At 39.9% G+C, this 16,015-nt stretch overlaps 1 protein-coding gene across 3 annotated transcripts in view; it reads left to right on the top strand.

Annotated features, from left to right (window-relative positions):
• Positions 1–16,015, top strand: part of LRRK2 (leucine rich repeat kinase 2) — a 649,887-nt gene that overhangs the window by 334,862 nt on the left and 299,010 nt on the right. For all 3 annotated transcript variants that reach the window (XM_053716587.1, XM_053716586.1, XM_053716588.1), the window contains 6 exons: positions 4,132–4,271; positions 4,373–4,501; positions 6,703–6,873; positions 10,941–11,220; positions 12,170–12,349; positions 13,591–13,691. In XM_053716587.1, the coding sequence (XP_053572562.1) occupies positions 4,132–4,271; positions 4,373–4,501; positions 6,703–6,873; positions 10,941–11,220; positions 12,170–12,349; positions 13,591–13,691 (1,001 nt within the window). The remainder of the gene's footprint in view (positions 1–4,131; positions 4,272–4,372; positions 4,502–6,702; positions 6,874–10,940; positions 11,221–12,169; positions 12,350–13,590; positions 13,692–16,015) is intronic.

Raw genomic sequence — 16,015 nt, 5'->3', positions numbered from 1 at the left:
GTCCCCTCGACCCCATCCCCTCACAACTACTCCCCTCCCTCTCTTCTACCCTTACCCCTATACCCACGCACATCTTCAACCTCTCCCTCAGCACTGGTATAGTTCCCACAGCTCTTAAACATGCATTAGTCACACCTATCCTCAAAAAACCTTCTCTCGATCCAACCTCCCCATCCAACTACCGCCCTATTTCCCTACTACCTCTTGCCTCAAAGCTTCTTGAAATGCTAGTATATGCACATCTATCCCATTTCCTTACATTAAACTCCCTCCTTGACCCACTGCAATCTGGATTTCGTCCCCTTCACTCAACAGAGACAGCAATGGTTAAGGTTACCAACGACCTACTTACAGCAAAATTAAAAGGCCACTTCTCTCTCTACTTATCCTCCTTGATCTGTCTGCAGCCTTTGATACTGTCGACCACCCTCTTTTGCTCTATACCCTCCAATCCTTCGGCATCTGTGACATAGCTCTCTCTTGGTTCTCTTCCTATCTGTCTAACCGTACCTTTAATGTAGCCTTCTTTGGGGTATCCTCTGCCCCGTTACCTCTTTCTGTTGGGGTACCGCAAGGCTCTGTCCTCGGTCCCCTTCTCTTCTCAATCTACACGTCCTCACTAGGTTCCTTAATAAAGTCCCACGGGTTTCATTATCATTTGTATGCCGACGATACCCAAATCTACCTCTCTGCACCAGAATTATCTCCTTCCTTGCTAAACCGTGTCACTAACTGTCTCTCTCATATCTCATCTTGGATGTCCTCTCACTACCTCAAGCTAAATCTCTCCAAAACTGAGCTCCTTATTTTCCCCTCTTCCAAAATCTCCCCCCCATGTCTCTATAACTGTTGACAACTCCATCATTACCCCAACCTCACCTGCCCGATGTCTTGGGGTCACACTGTACTCAGATCTTACTTTCACTCCTCACATTCAGTCCTTGGCTAAAGTCTGCCGCTTCCACCTTAAAAACATCGCTAAAATTAGACATTTCCTTACACAAGACACAACAACGATTTTAATCCACTCTCTCATCCTTTCCCGCCTCGACTACTGCAACTCTATCATCTCTGGTCTCCCTAGCTGCTGCCTAGCTCCTTTACAATCCATAATGAATGCCTCTGCCAGGCTCATCTTCCTTGCACGTCGCTCTTCATCTGCCGCACCTCTCTGCCAATCCCTTCACTGGCTTCCTCTTGCCTCCAGCATTAAACACAAAATTTTCACTCTGACACACAAAGCCCTCAATTGCATTGCTCCCCCCTACATCTCAGACCTTGTCTCCAGATACTCTCCCTCCCGTCCCCTTCGCTCTGCTCATGACCTACTACTCTCCTCCTCTCTTGTTACCTCCTCACATTCCCGTCTACAAGATTTCTCAAGACTGGCTCCCATCTTATGGAACTCTCTGCCTTGCTCCACAAGAATCTCCCCTAGTTGTAAAAGCTTCAAGTGCTCCCTGAAGACTCTACTATTCAGGGACACTTACAACCTACACTAACCTTCCTATCTCCACTGCTATCCCCTAAAACCCCATAGCATGAAGCCTATGAGCTCAGCTGTTTGTAGTTCACCTTCATAAGAGCCGACTACAACAGTGCAACTCTCGGCAGGACCCTTCACCCATTTGATCCCTGTTACCGTTTTTATATACCACCCATGTTCATAGCGCTGCGGAACCTGTTGGCGCTCTACAAATACCTGATAATAATAATAATAACACAGGTCTCAAATAATGACTAAAGCATTTAAGCTTATGTGTTCTTTTGTCTCATCTCTTGCAAAGGTGGTTTACAGCAAACAGTGATTCGTGCAGGGCCCTCTATCCTTTACAATTCATGTAACTTTGATTATTGTACAGGGAGTGCAGAATTATTAGGCAAGTTGTATTTTTGAGGATTAATTTTATTATTGAACAACAACCATGTTCTCAATGAACCCAAAAAACTCATTAATATCAAAGCTGAATAATTTTGGAAGTAGTTTTTAGTTTGTTTTTAGTTATAGCTATTTTAGGGGGATATCTGTGTGTGCAGGTGACTATTACTGTGCATAATTATTAGGCAACTTAACAAAAAACAAATATATACCCATTTCAATTATTTATTTTTACCAGTGAAACCAATATAACATCTCAACATTCACAAATATACATTTCTGACATTCAAAAACAAAACAAAAACAAATCAGTGACCAATATAGCCACCTTTCTTTGCAAGGACACTCAAAAGCCTGCCATCCATGGATTCTGTCAGTGTTTTGATCTGTTCACCATCAACATTGCGTGCAGCAGCAACCACAGCCTCCCAGACACTGTTCAGAGAGGTGTACTGTTTTCCCTCCTTGTAAATCTCACATTTGATGATGGACTACAGGTTCTCAATGGGGTTCAGATCAGGTGAACAAGGAGGCCATGTCATTAGATTTTCTTCTTTTATACCCTTTCTTGCCAGCCACGCTGTGGAGTACTTGGACGCGTGTGATGGAGCATTGTCCTGCATGAAAATCATGTTTTTCTTGAAGGATGCAGACTTCTTCCTGTACCACTGCTTGAAGAAGGTGTCTTCCAGAAACTGGCAGTAGGACTGGGAGTTGAGCTTGACTCCATCCTCAACCCGAAAAGGCCCCTCCAGCTCATCTTTGATGATATCAGCCCAAACCAGTACTCCACCTCCACCTTGCTGGCGTCTGAGTCGGACTGGAGCTCTCTGCCCTTTACCAATCCAGCCACGGGCCCATCCATCTGGCCCATCAAGACTCGCTCTCATTTCATCAGTCCATAAAACCTTAGAAAAATCAGTCGAGATATTTCTTGGCCCAGTCTTGACGTTTCAGCTTGTGTGTCTTGTTCAGTGGTGGTCGTCTTTCAGCCTTTCTTACCTTGGCCATGTCTCTGAGTATTGCACACCTTGTGCTTTTGGGCACTCCAGTGATGTTGCAGCTCTGAAATATGGCCAAACTGGTGGCAAGTGGCATCTTGGCAGCTGCACGCTTGACTTTTCTCAGTTCATGGGCAGTTATTTTGCGCCTTGGTTTTTCCACACGCTTCTTGCGACCCTGTTGACTATTTTGAATGAAACGCTTGATTGTTCGATGATCACGCTTCAGAAGCTTTGCAATTTTAAGAGTGCTGCATCCCTCTGCAAGATATCTCACTATTTTTTACTTTTCTGAGCCTGTCAAGTCCTTCTTTTGACCCATTTTGCCAAAGGAAAGGAAGTTGCCTAATAATTATGCACACCTGATATAGGGTGTTGATGTCATTAGACCACACCCCTTCTTCCATTACAGAGATGCACATCACCTAATATGCTTAATTGGTAGTAGGCTTTCAAGCCTATACAGCTTGGAGTAAGACAACATGCATAAAGAGGATGATGTGGTCAAAATACTAATTTGCCTAATAATTCTGCACACAGTGTATTCTGCAGTTACCTAGCTGATATGATAGTGCTGTGTAATAAGCCGGCTCTTTATAAACAAATGGAATATCCCCCTCTCTTGCTCTCTTTCCACTCCCATTCATCCCCCTTTCTGTTGCTCTCTTTCCTGTTCCCTTTCTTCTCCTCTATCTTGGTCACTTTCTCTGCCACCCCTCACCTTCTCTTGCTCTTTCTCTTCCCTTCCCTCACTTCTCTTTCTCCTCTTTCATTTCCCTCCCTCTCCCTTCCCACCCACTTCCTCGGTTTCTAATTCCCTCCCGCCCTCTATCTATCTATCTATCTATCTATCTATCTATCTATCTCTTTTTAAATAGCCCTAAATAAGGATTACTTATGAAAACAGAAGGTGTAAAATGCTTTACGCCTCTAATTTTAGTGTATTTTATTAAAGGACCATTAAATGCTGTAGAATTGCATAATCAGCAGATGCATAATAAAAAGACAATACAAAAGCACTACATTTCAAATAAGCAGTAGATTTTTTTCTGACAAATTCATAATAAAAAGACAATATAAAAAAAAAAAAAGTAAATATTTCAAATGAGCTGGGTTTTTTTCCTATCAAATTTAATGTTATGATTTTGCTTTCTCCTGCATGTGACAGCCATGAGCTAATCCACAATTCAATTTTGACTTAATTGTTCCTTCAATTCTTTTATTGTATGCATTTGCTGTTCTTTTTTCTAGAAATTCAACACTTTGGATTGTCGTTGGTATCTACCTTAATTACTAAAAAAAACTTGTGCATCGCAACAATGCACCTTCTGTCTACGCAATTAGTTTCTGCATTGCAACGGTACAAGGACGATGTTGAAATACAGAAGGAGGTATGGTGACAGAATTTGGATTATGCAATTGCTTTGTTATGACTCATGTTCTCTAAATATTTTTTTTCTACTTCCTAATATTGTTTATCTGTTTTCTGTAGGGATTTCAAACTGCTTTAACATTAATGAAATTCTCACCTAGTTTTGCAAAACTTTTAGAACTCGAGGAATTTGACAACGTGCTTTTTTATCAGATATCAATGTGTTTGGTTAACAGGCGGGATCAAAAGGTATTTCCTATTTCTTTCATGACTCTTTCTCTGGCACCAATGATCCAGTCTAGTCCTTGTGTCAAGCTTTATTCTGGTAGTCATTATAACAACTGTTAGTTTTGTGAAGGGGAATTAAAGTAATCTTTTATATATATGTGCAGTATAAAAGAGCAAGTATGTGCTGGATTGCAAACAGTTCTATATACAAAATATATTTTTTAATAAACTGTAATTTTGTTACTGGGCAAAAAAAAAAAAGGCAAAGCTTTTTAGCTTGACATTAACATTAAAGGGACATGAAACACATTTTTTCTTCATGATTTAGAAAGAGCAGGCAATTTTAAACAACTTTCCAGTTTACTTTTATTATCTAATTTGCTTCATTCTCTTGACAATCTTTGTTCAAAAGCATATCTAAATAGGCTCAGTAGCTGCTGATTGGTGGCTGCACATAGATGCCTTGTGTGATTGGCTCAACCATTTCTTCAACAAAGGATATCTGAAGAATGAAGCAAATTATATAATAATAATAGTACATTCGAATGTTGTTTAATTGTATTCTCTATCGGAATTATTTGCGAAATATTTTGGGTTTCATATCCCTTTAAACATTTTGGACTAGATTACGAGTGTTCCGCTAACTGTTGCGGTTGAGCAATAAGGGTTTTTTCGCAGGTTGAAAGTAAACGGGATCACTTGATTATCTGTTTTGCGAAACAAAAATGTCTCACAAAACACATCATAAATACATTACAAAGTACAGTTACACTCATAATAACACCATCTAATAAAAATGATTAAGGAAAATATGGCACAAAAAAGTTACATGTCTATATACTGTATGTGTACATATGCATTTATATGTGTATGTATGTATTTACAGACATATAAACACATAATACATATGTACACACACACATATATATATTAAGTATTTTTAAATATATCTTTATATAGCTATACCTATATATAATCATCTATATATAAAGGTATAGATATATATTGTATCAAAATACCATCATATATACTGTATATATATATTTATATATATATATATATATATATATATATATATATATATATATATATGTATTAATGAATATGAATTCTTCTATGTGAAGAACATTGGAATGTGAAATATTCATATTTTCAGGTCAGGTTAGCGCACTTGAGAATATGCGATCGGGTTTTCGCACAAGTTGGGTGTAATTTTTTTTGCTCTATTGACTACTATGGGGGAATAGATTATTGCGCATGTGATATTGTAAGTTTGGCTTCTCACGCTTCTCAGGTTAGTGCGTGAGCGAAAACATTTACTTTCAACTTGTTATACAAGTGCAACCTAAACCGCGCAAAAAGCTTACTTCTAGTAAGCTTCTAGTGCAGTTAACGCTCATGCGGGAGTGTTAAATAATGCTCCACTTGTAATCTGGCCCTAAATAAGGAAATAATTATTAAAGGGACTAAACTAATTACTTTTGATTATAAATGGTGCTTTGGGCAACACTCCTCTAGTGCGGCTACAAAGCAATATATGTAACCCAGGTTTTCAAAATGATGCAGATTGCCTAAACCAGTTATCTGATTTGCAGCATTTGCAGGCTACAGAAGTTGCTTTGTGACCTTTCTATGAATCGTGGTAAAAGCACAATTTTTTGAGAAGAGCAAAAGGTGTTTAATGCCCTTTTACTTTCATGTCCATTAAATAACTAAAAACCATGAATATACAAAAGTCCAAAGCAATTTAAAGGAATATGAAACCCAAATTTGTTTCTTTCATGATTCAGATAGAGCATGCAATTTTTAGCAACTTTCTAATTTACTCCTATTATCAATTTTTCTTTGTTCTCTTAGAATCTTTATTTGAAAAGCAGGAATGTAAGCTTACGCGCTGGACCATTTTTGGGTAGCGCTTGCTGATTGATGGCTAAATGATAATAGGAGTAAAATAGAAAGTTGCTTAAAATTGCATGCTGTATCTGAATCATGAGAAAAAAAAATTGGGTTTCATATCCCTTTAATGTATGTTGTAAGGGAAAATTGAATATAATTTACACCTATGTTCTGTTGTCTGTGGTTTTGAATGTTGGGTGATTTACCTAGAACTGAATCTATCACTAAAGTATCAAGTACAATAAACTCTAAACATTGTTTTTAATTGCTTTTATTACCCTAAGAAATGACGTTTTCTTGAAGTTTTTCTGTTTTTGGCGGATTAGTTTCAGAGCTTGTGTTATGGATGCTTTGCTGAAATGACTTCTGAAGAGGAACTAAAAAACAAACTTCTGGTAAAAGCTTGTGCTGAAAACCTCCTTGTAGTAGTGGAGTGCTTGCTTTTGTTAGGTGCGGACGTCAATAAGAAAACAAAACACACCACATTAATCGTTCAGGTACTTTTTTTTTTTCTCTTTCTTTTTTTATCTATTTGATAAGTTGTATATAGTAAATAATTATGTTTAATTTTGTTTACATTGTGTTAAACAGTGTGTTTTATGTTAGTAAAGTGGCATAAAAGTCAAAATTAAACTTTCATGTTTTAGATAGAGCTTGCAATTTTAACCAATTTGATGCATATGATGACGCGTTCACTTCATGCGTATTGCGGCCTGTGTGCGCAATGATGAGACATTCCCGTCAGGGGGATCACCAAGCAGAAGCTGTTTTTGGCTATCCCAGGCACTACAGGATGGAGATTGATGGTGACCTAGTGGGCAACAATACCAAGCCTTCAGTGGGAGTGCCGGTTACATTGCTACAAATGTGTGGGGATGTTACAAAGGGGCTGAGTCATTGTAGCTTCAAGGGAGATGGATGATGGTGTGTGTTATTTATTGTTTAATTTGTATTTTCAAGAAAGAAAAAATCATATATCAATTCCAACATTCACATAAACATTGATACATAATTACAGGTATTTCCACATATTTAAGAAACATTATCAACTCCTTGATAACCTGCATCGTACCCTGTACGACGCTGGTCGTTATGCCCTTAAGGACCAGAGACGTACCCTGTACGTCGCTGCAGTCCTGGGCTTCTCTCTGCAGCAATCTCGCTCAAAAGAGCGAGATTGCGCTATTTCTGTATGACCCACGAGTGGGGCACTACAGAAATAGATATGCTGAGTTGTTGATGCAGAGAGGGCCACTTTTTTGCGTGTTTTTTCTCCTTAGTGCAGGGGCGGTCCTGCCAGGCATTCCATGTGACCGGTTGTGGCTATCTTTCTTCCTCTGATCAGCGGTGCAGGAGACGAAACGGTTTCTGTAGTCCGGGTCATAGGAGGTGATGAGTGCCTCGGCCATTGGAGGTATAAAGGTGTCTAGTTATTAAGTTAATCTAGTCCATAATAAATGCACAAGCTATGGAGGAATCTGATGCGTTAGAGGGTTCTCCCTCTTTAACAAAGTCTCATTCCTGTGTTTATTGTGAGGAGGTTCTGGTAAATCAGCCTGCTGAACTATGTTCCACATGCCTTGATAAAGTTACGACATCTAAATGTAAATGGATGTCTAGTACTACTGAGCCGTCCACCTCTGAGGGCTCCTCGTCCTGTGAGGTGCGTTCCCTGCATTCATCTCCAATTGCACATGCAGCGCCCCGGGGTCCAACCATTACTCCTTCGGGAGAGATTTGTTGGCCGTCAGACTTTGCGGACCAACTGGAAAGGGCGGTTTCGAAAGTGATTCATGCCTTACCATGTTCTGCTAAGTGCAAGCGTAGGGTGTATCATGGCGGCCCAGCCCAGGGGTTGTCTACGCCGATAGAAATTCCAGAGGCATTAAACGATGACGAGGCCCACTCCGACTCTTTGGAGGAGGCTCCTTCTGGGTCGGAGTCCGTGTCATCTAAACCTCCGGCTGCGGAGGAGCCTGATTTTAGGTTTAGGATAGAGAATTTGCGCTTTTTGCTGTTGCAGGTGCTTGCTACTCTGGATGTTTCCGGAACCTAAGCTTCCGGAGGAACCTTAGATTCCGAAGCTTGATAAGGTATACGAGGACAGGGTAGTACCTCAGACCTTCACGGTTCCCGTTAAGATGGCTAATATTATTAAGAATAAATGGGAGCGATTAGGTTCTTCCTTTTCCCCTTCTTCCTTTAAGAAACTGTTCCCCGTTCCGGACTCTCAGCTTAAGCTGTGGGGAACTGTCCCTAAGGTAGATGGTGCTATCTCCACGCTCGCGAAGCGGACAACTTTTCCTCTCGAGGATAGTTCGTCGTTTAAAGAGCCCATGGATAAAAAGTTTGAAAATATGTTAAGGAAGATGTTTCAGCACACAGAGTTTGTTTTTCAGCCGGCAGCGGCCATAGCCGTGGTTGCCAGAGCTGCAACATATTGGTGTCAATCCCTGTGTGAAATGGTAGAGGGGGAGACTTTCATCTACGAGATACAGGATAAGATTAAGGTGCTGAAGTTTGCCAATTCTTTCATCTGTGATGCCAATATGCAAATTATTCGCCTGAACGCTAAGGTGTCAGGTTTTTCCGTTTTATCTCGCAGGGCTCTGTGGCTAAAATCTTGGTCTGCGGACATGACCTCTAAGTCAATGCTGTCCAGGATTGGATTATATCTACGGTAACGGGAGGCAAGGGAGCTTTCCTACCGCAGGACAAGAAGGCTAAGCCTAAAGGATCTACTTTTCGTCCCTGCTAAAGTGGACCAGTCCAAGGGAACTTGGAAGCCGGCTCAATCTTGGAACAAGTCTAAGCAGAGCAAGAAGCCTGCCGAGACAAAATCGTCATGAAGGGGCGGCCCCCGACTGGTCTCCGGACCAAGTAGGGGGCAGATTATCTCTCTTCTCAGAAGTGTTTTGGAAGTTGTCGCCCAGGGTTACAGGATAGGGTTCAGATCCCATCTGCCCAGGGGCAGATTCCTCCTATGAAACCTTCAAGACCAGAAAAGAGAGAGGCCTTTCTAGAGTATGTGAGGGATTTCTCCTCTCTCTGTGTTATCGTACCAGTACCCGAAGCAGAAAGGGGTTTAGGGTACCATTGAAATCTTTTTTTGTGGTTCCAAAGAAGGAGGGCACGTTTCGCCCAATTCTGGACCTAAGGTGTTTAAACAAGTTTCTGAGTGTTCCATCGTTCAAAATGGAAACGATCAGATCTATCCTGCCCCTAGTTCAAGAGGGACAGTTCATGATGACTATAGACTTGAAGGACGCTTACCTTCATGTGCCAATTCACAGGGACCACTTAGAGTTCCTAAGATTTGTATTTCTGGACCAACACTTCCAGTTTGTGGCCCTTCCCTTCAGTCTCGCGACGGTCCCGAGAGTCTTTCTGAAGGTTCTGGGGTGCTACTTGCAGTGGCATTGCTGTAGTGCCCTATCTGGACGACATCCTAGTCCAGGCGCCGTCGCTCAGTCTCGCAAAGGATCAATCAAGGGCTCTTCTTCTTTTGCTCCAATCTCACGGTTGGAAGATCAACTCAGGAAAGAGTTCCCTGGTTCCCAGCAACAGGGTGGAGTTCCTGGGCACAATAATAGACTCTATGTCCATGAAAATATTTCTCACAGACCATCGACGCAGGAAGATTGCGTCCTCTTGTCTTGCCCTTCAGTCCTCCTTAAGCTTCTCGGTGGCTCAGTGTATGTAGGTAATCGGACTCATAGACGTCATTCCATTCGCCAGGTTCCATCTCCGACCTCTTCAATTGTGCATGTTGAGACAGTGGAACGGCGATCATTCAGATCTATCACAGCGGATATCTATGGATGCTCGGACTCGGATCTCCCTCTCTTGGTGGATCTGTCCGGAGCAACTGTCCATGGGGACATCCTTCTTGAGACCGTCCTGGGAGATTGTGACTATGGACGTGAGTCTGACAGGATGGGGAGCTGTGTGGCGTGCCAGGATGTCAAATCCTGGAGCTAATGCCTCCCGCTTGCTCGCACCATCCACCTGTTGTTTTCCTGCCATCGCTTGTAAGCTTCAGTATAGTGATTGAGCAGGGAGGGCGGGGTTTGTGAATAAACACCCTGTGGCATGGACGTATGACAGGCTGGGGATAGCAGGCCCATATACCACGGACATTAGAGAATGTGAGGGATCCCAAAATCTTGGTGCCAAGCTCCTGGGAAATCGAGCGCTGAATTACACAATGGTCTTAGGCAGCCAGGGGATAAATGCGTTCAGAAGTATACTTTCCATGAATGTTTGATATGAAACTAGTGCCGCTCCCAATGCAGCATTATTTTACAGTTATGTTTGTGAGTATATATCATAGTGAAATCTGAGCAGTAAACTATTGGTTTTTTTCTATAACATATTCTTCATGCAGAAATCAGACTCTATGTCTAAGTTCTAATTTAGTTTGTTTACTTAAGATTTTTTTGTATAAGACCTTGATATTGAGTTAACGGCACGTATTAGTTATTCATTTTTAACCCTTTATTTTTCTTGTTAGATTTTAGCTGGGCTTTGCTTTTAACTGTTTTTTTTTTTCTGATATTTTTAGGTTTGTGAAAAGGGAATGAACCCTAAACTTGTGGAGCTATTGTTAAATTATGGAGTCCGTGAGCAGGATTCTCGGAAAGCCTTGCAAGTCAGTATTAAGAAGTGCAATAATCAGATCATCGGTTTGCTGCTCAAAAAGATTGGTTTAGATGTGGCCAATAATAGTATATGTTTGGGAGGCTTGCATATGGGGAAAATAGAACCATTGTGGCTCAGTCCTTTGTTCACAGAAAAACAAACAACATCAAAGCAACCCGCAGTAAACAATGAGTGCAAAAGTGGTAAGTTTAATGCATTGTCCTTATGTTATAGAGGACATATGTCTGCAGCATTTTATACTTATGCTATATACACAGCAAACATATGATATATAAAAACAAACATTGTTACTGTGGCATCCCAATATATTGTGTTTGTTTATGCTGCCCCCCCCCCCCCTCACAGCACCAATTGTGTTCATAATTCCATGGTAAATCATCTATTCATTATGGGGTTTCCATTTTAAAGGGAAATTAAACTGCTGGGTATAAGTTCTTGGTAGTGAAGCTCTGCATCTTCACACTGGTCGGAGCCATCTTGGTTTTGAGGTATTCTTGTACTCTGTGACAGGGCTGCAATCAGGGGGTGAAAGGGGGTACTACCGTCAGGGGCCTAGACCTCAACAGGGCAAGGGCACCATTACTTGATTCAAGTTAGGCCTCGGCACCCTGGTTTGGGGCTCCCCACATTCCTTCCAGAGCGTTGCCGCACCAGAAATTTAGTCTGGTAAGACTGGGCCCTTCCTAGGCTGAACGTCTGGAAACTACATGTCTCAGAACACTGTGCAATAAGACGCCTTCAAATTAGAGGGGGAGGGACTCCACTTACAGTGACGCACGGGAGTGAGTTGGGGGGGGGCTCCTGGTCTCGGAGCAGCAGGAAATTGTATGCTTATGTTCTCTATGAAAGCAGTCACCAAAACAAATCAAAACCTCTTTCTTTTCTGTACCTTTACAGAAAAATTTACTTATTTGTGGTAATCTACTAATTTTTCTGTTCTATCTGTGAATGCATTCACCAATGCTCCTTCCCCTGTTTGACTATAATAACATGTATGAATGTATGTATGGTTTTAAGTATGATGCAAAGTGACTTGGGTTTCAGTTACAGATATGGGCTAGGCAAGGGAAATTATTGAAGATAAGGTTTAATGTGTGTGGAATTTTCTTTCTGATGCATGACAACCTGAAGATTCCGGCCCCATTTTGGCAAGGACGATTTTGCGATATCAGAGAAAAATGATTGGAATGGATGGTAGCAGATCCTCTAGCGACTTAAGTTATACTGAAGAGATTCATGATAAAGGCAATGATTGCCCCTTCTCACCTGATGGTATTGACGATATATACAGCGATGGAGTAGACAGTGAAGGTACATAATGATAGATCCTTTAGTCTTGGCCTGTTGGACCCATTTGAAGACCATATTTTTTGGAGTTTCCAAACCTTGGTTTAAACTTTCAGGATAATTACTGTTCAAAATACTTAGTGCATTTTTAATCACAAAGACGTAGTTTTATTCTACTTTATGTCAGTGAATCAATACTTGGTCCAGTTGTTGTTGACAGATGAATCGGAACCTGTTCTAAAACTACAAATGCAATTTCCAATTAGACATGTTTATGCACAAAATCTACTGAAAATATCAAACAAAATTAACAGGTGTTTGATAAACGTCAATCTGAAGTAATTATAGCCATGTAATAAAAATATATATTTTTAAGTAAGGTTAAGTTACATTCACATGTTGTAGCATTTTCCAAAATATCTGGCTTCACAGCTGGTCAGTTATCCTAGATTTGTAATATTTATTGGTCCTACCCCAAAATATAGCCCTAGATTACCTGACTCTATTATATGTAGTTGATCTCCAGCAACAGACTGTAATATTTTGTTGATTGTAGGACACAGACATTAGTGATTATTTTATACCCTTAGCTATCAGTGACTTGCATAGAGCATTTCCCCTTTAGCTGCCAGACTTGGCTGCAAGTAATTTGGTGTCTTTATCTGTAGCACATAGAGACATATTTTAGCTCCCTTTGTGCCATTAATACAGCTATCATTTTACTTGTTGTGCCTGTAAAACACACAGAATAGGGATTTAGCCCTCTTAGTGCCAGTACATTAAACTGACTTATCCTGTAGCAGTACTAACCTGTACTTTACACCTCACTACTCTCTTCATTTTTCTTCCTGACATGCAGGAGTTGTCTGACTTCCACCATAAACAAATGACTATGCATTGGTGCCATAATGAGAATATCTATTCTCTTTGGCCATCTTGGGAAATCAGCTTCCATGTTTAGTTACTGCTCATTACAAATGTAGACTTGAGGCAATAGGCCCTGGAAAGGTTCCTTGAACAGCACTATTTTTCTGACATTTATTCGCAGTTAAGCCTGATACTCTTGAATGTCTCATCCATGTTTTGCATTTTTTAAAAGAACAAATTTGAATTTATTGGGGCACTATGGTTGCCCATGATTCATTTTCCAATTACGTAAGTTTTCTTATTTTATGATCATATTTATTTATATCTGCAAATGTTTTCTCTTGTGAAGCAACATTCAAAGTACTCTTTTATATTTTATCATTTGTATTTATTTAAAGGAAGTGAAGGATCATTGCAAATAAAAAAATCTCAATCTTTTGCCAGTCTGGATAACTTAAAGTCAGATCTTGGGACCAGACAAAGACATTCAAACTCATTGGTATGACTTTATTGCATGGGACCTCTGTAGAGGGGGGAATTATTGTATTTTAAATAAGTATACTATATAATACACACATATATATATATATATATATTACACACCTCTGTTAAAATGTCAGGTTTCTGTGATGTAAAAAATGAGACAAAGATAAATCATTTCAGAACTTTTTCCACCATTAATGTGACCTATAAACTGTACAAATCAATTGAAAAACAAACAGAAATCTTTTAGGTAAAGGGAAATAAAAATAAAAAAACTAAAATAATATGGTTGCATAAGTGTGAACACCCTTTTATAACTGGGGATGTAGCTGTGTTCAGAATTAAGCAATCACATTCAAAATCATGTTAAATAGGAGCCAGTACACACCTGTCATCATTTAAAGTGCCTCTGATTATCCCCAAATAAAGTTCAGCTGCTCTAGTAGGTCTTTCTTGACATTTTGTTAGTCGCATCCTATAGCAAAAGCCATGGTCCGCAGAGAGCTTCTAAAGCATCAGAGGGATCTCATTGTTAAAAGGTCTCAGTCAGGAGAAGGGTACAAAATAATTTCCAAGGCATTAGATATACCATGGAACACAGTGAAGACAGTCATCATCAAGTGAAGAAAATATGGTGCAACAGTGACATTACCAAGAACTGAATGTCCCTCCAAAATTGATGAAAAGACGAGAAGAACACTGGTCTGGGAGGCTGCCAAGAGGCCTACAACAACATAAAGGAGCTGCAGGAATATCTGGCAAGTACTGGCTGTGTGGTACATGTGACAACAATCGCCCGTATTATTCATATGTTTGGGCTATGGGGTAGAGTGGCAAGACAGAAGCCTTTTCTTACAAAAAAAAAACCATCCAAGCCCGGCTAAAGTTTGCAAAAAACATCTGAAGTTTCCCAAAAGCATGTTGCAAAAGGTGTTCTGGTCTGATGAAACCAAAGTTGAACTTTTTGGCCATAATTCCAAAAGATATGTTTGGCTCAAAAACAACACTGCATATCACCAAAAGAACACCATACCCACAGTGAAGCATGGTGGTGTCAGCATCATGCTTTGGGGCTGTTTTTCTTCAGCTGGAACTGGGGCCTTAGTCAAGGTAGAGGGAATGATGAACAGTTCCAAATACCAGACAATATTGGCACAAAACTTCAGGCTTCTGCTAGAAAGCTGAACATGAAGAGGAACTTCAGCTTTCAGCATGACAATGACCCAAAGCAAACATCCAAATCAACAAAGGAATGGCTTCACCGGAAGGAGATTAAAGTTTTGGGATGGCCCTGCCAGAGCCCAGACCTGAATCCAATTCAAAATCTGTGGGGTGATCTGAAGAGGGCTGTGCACAGGAGATGCCCTCGCATTCTGACAGATTTAGAGTGTTTTTGCAAAGAAGAGTGGGCAAATCTTGCCAAGTCAAGATGTGCCATGCTGAAAAACTCATACCCAAAAAGACTGAGTGCTGTAATAAAATCAAAAGGTGCTTCAATAAAGTATTAGTTTAAGGGTGTTCACACTTATGCAACCATATTTTTTTTTTTTTTTTTTGAATAACATTTTTTATTTTATTGAGGGTTAAGCATCACAACAAATGTTACAACAAAAACGGCCAGTAAGTTCACATGTATATGTACATTATTTCGTTGTCATTACATATTGAATATAGGTACTGGTGGTGATGCAGAACATATAAACTGTACATATCAAATAGAAATAAAATATCAACTGCGTAAACCTCATTTTCAATTGTTATCAACAGATCTTAAATACAGGGACCAGTGTAGCACACCGGTCAAACATATTAACTCAATTCTATAGAGACTTCAGGAAGTCAGCCTACAAATACCTGTCAACACATTTCTTCTAGTAATCGTAGTGCGCATCTCCAGGCGGGGGGAGGTCGTTTGTGGGAGGGTAAGAAAGAGGGAAAGATGCGGGGTGGGGTAAAGAGTGGGTCACACGTTGTAGAAGGGAGGAAGAGCAACCATATTATTTTAGTGTTTTATTTTTATTTCCCTTTACCTAAAAGATTTCAGTTTGTTTTTCAATTGAGTTGTACAGTGTATATATATATATATATATATATATATATATATATATATATATATATATATATATATATATATATGTGTGTGTGTATATATATATATATATATGTGTGTGTGTGTGTGTATGTATGTATAAATGTATATATAAATGTGTGTGTGTATGTGTGTGTGTATGTGTGTGTATATATATATATATATATATATATATATATATATATATATATATATATATATATATATATATATATATATTTATGTGTGTGTTTGTGTGTATATAAGAGAAG

This window comes from Bombina bombina, chromosome 6, assembly GCF_027579735.1.
Source record: "Bombina bombina isolate aBomBom1 chromosome 6, aBomBom1.pri, whole genome shotgun sequence".
In the NCBI taxonomy this organism is placed as follows: Eukaryota; Metazoa; Chordata; class Amphibia; order Anura; family Bombinatoridae; genus Bombina; species Bombina bombina.
Note: the sequence above shows the minus strand (reverse complement) of the source record. Positions and strands in the feature narration are given on the sequence as shown.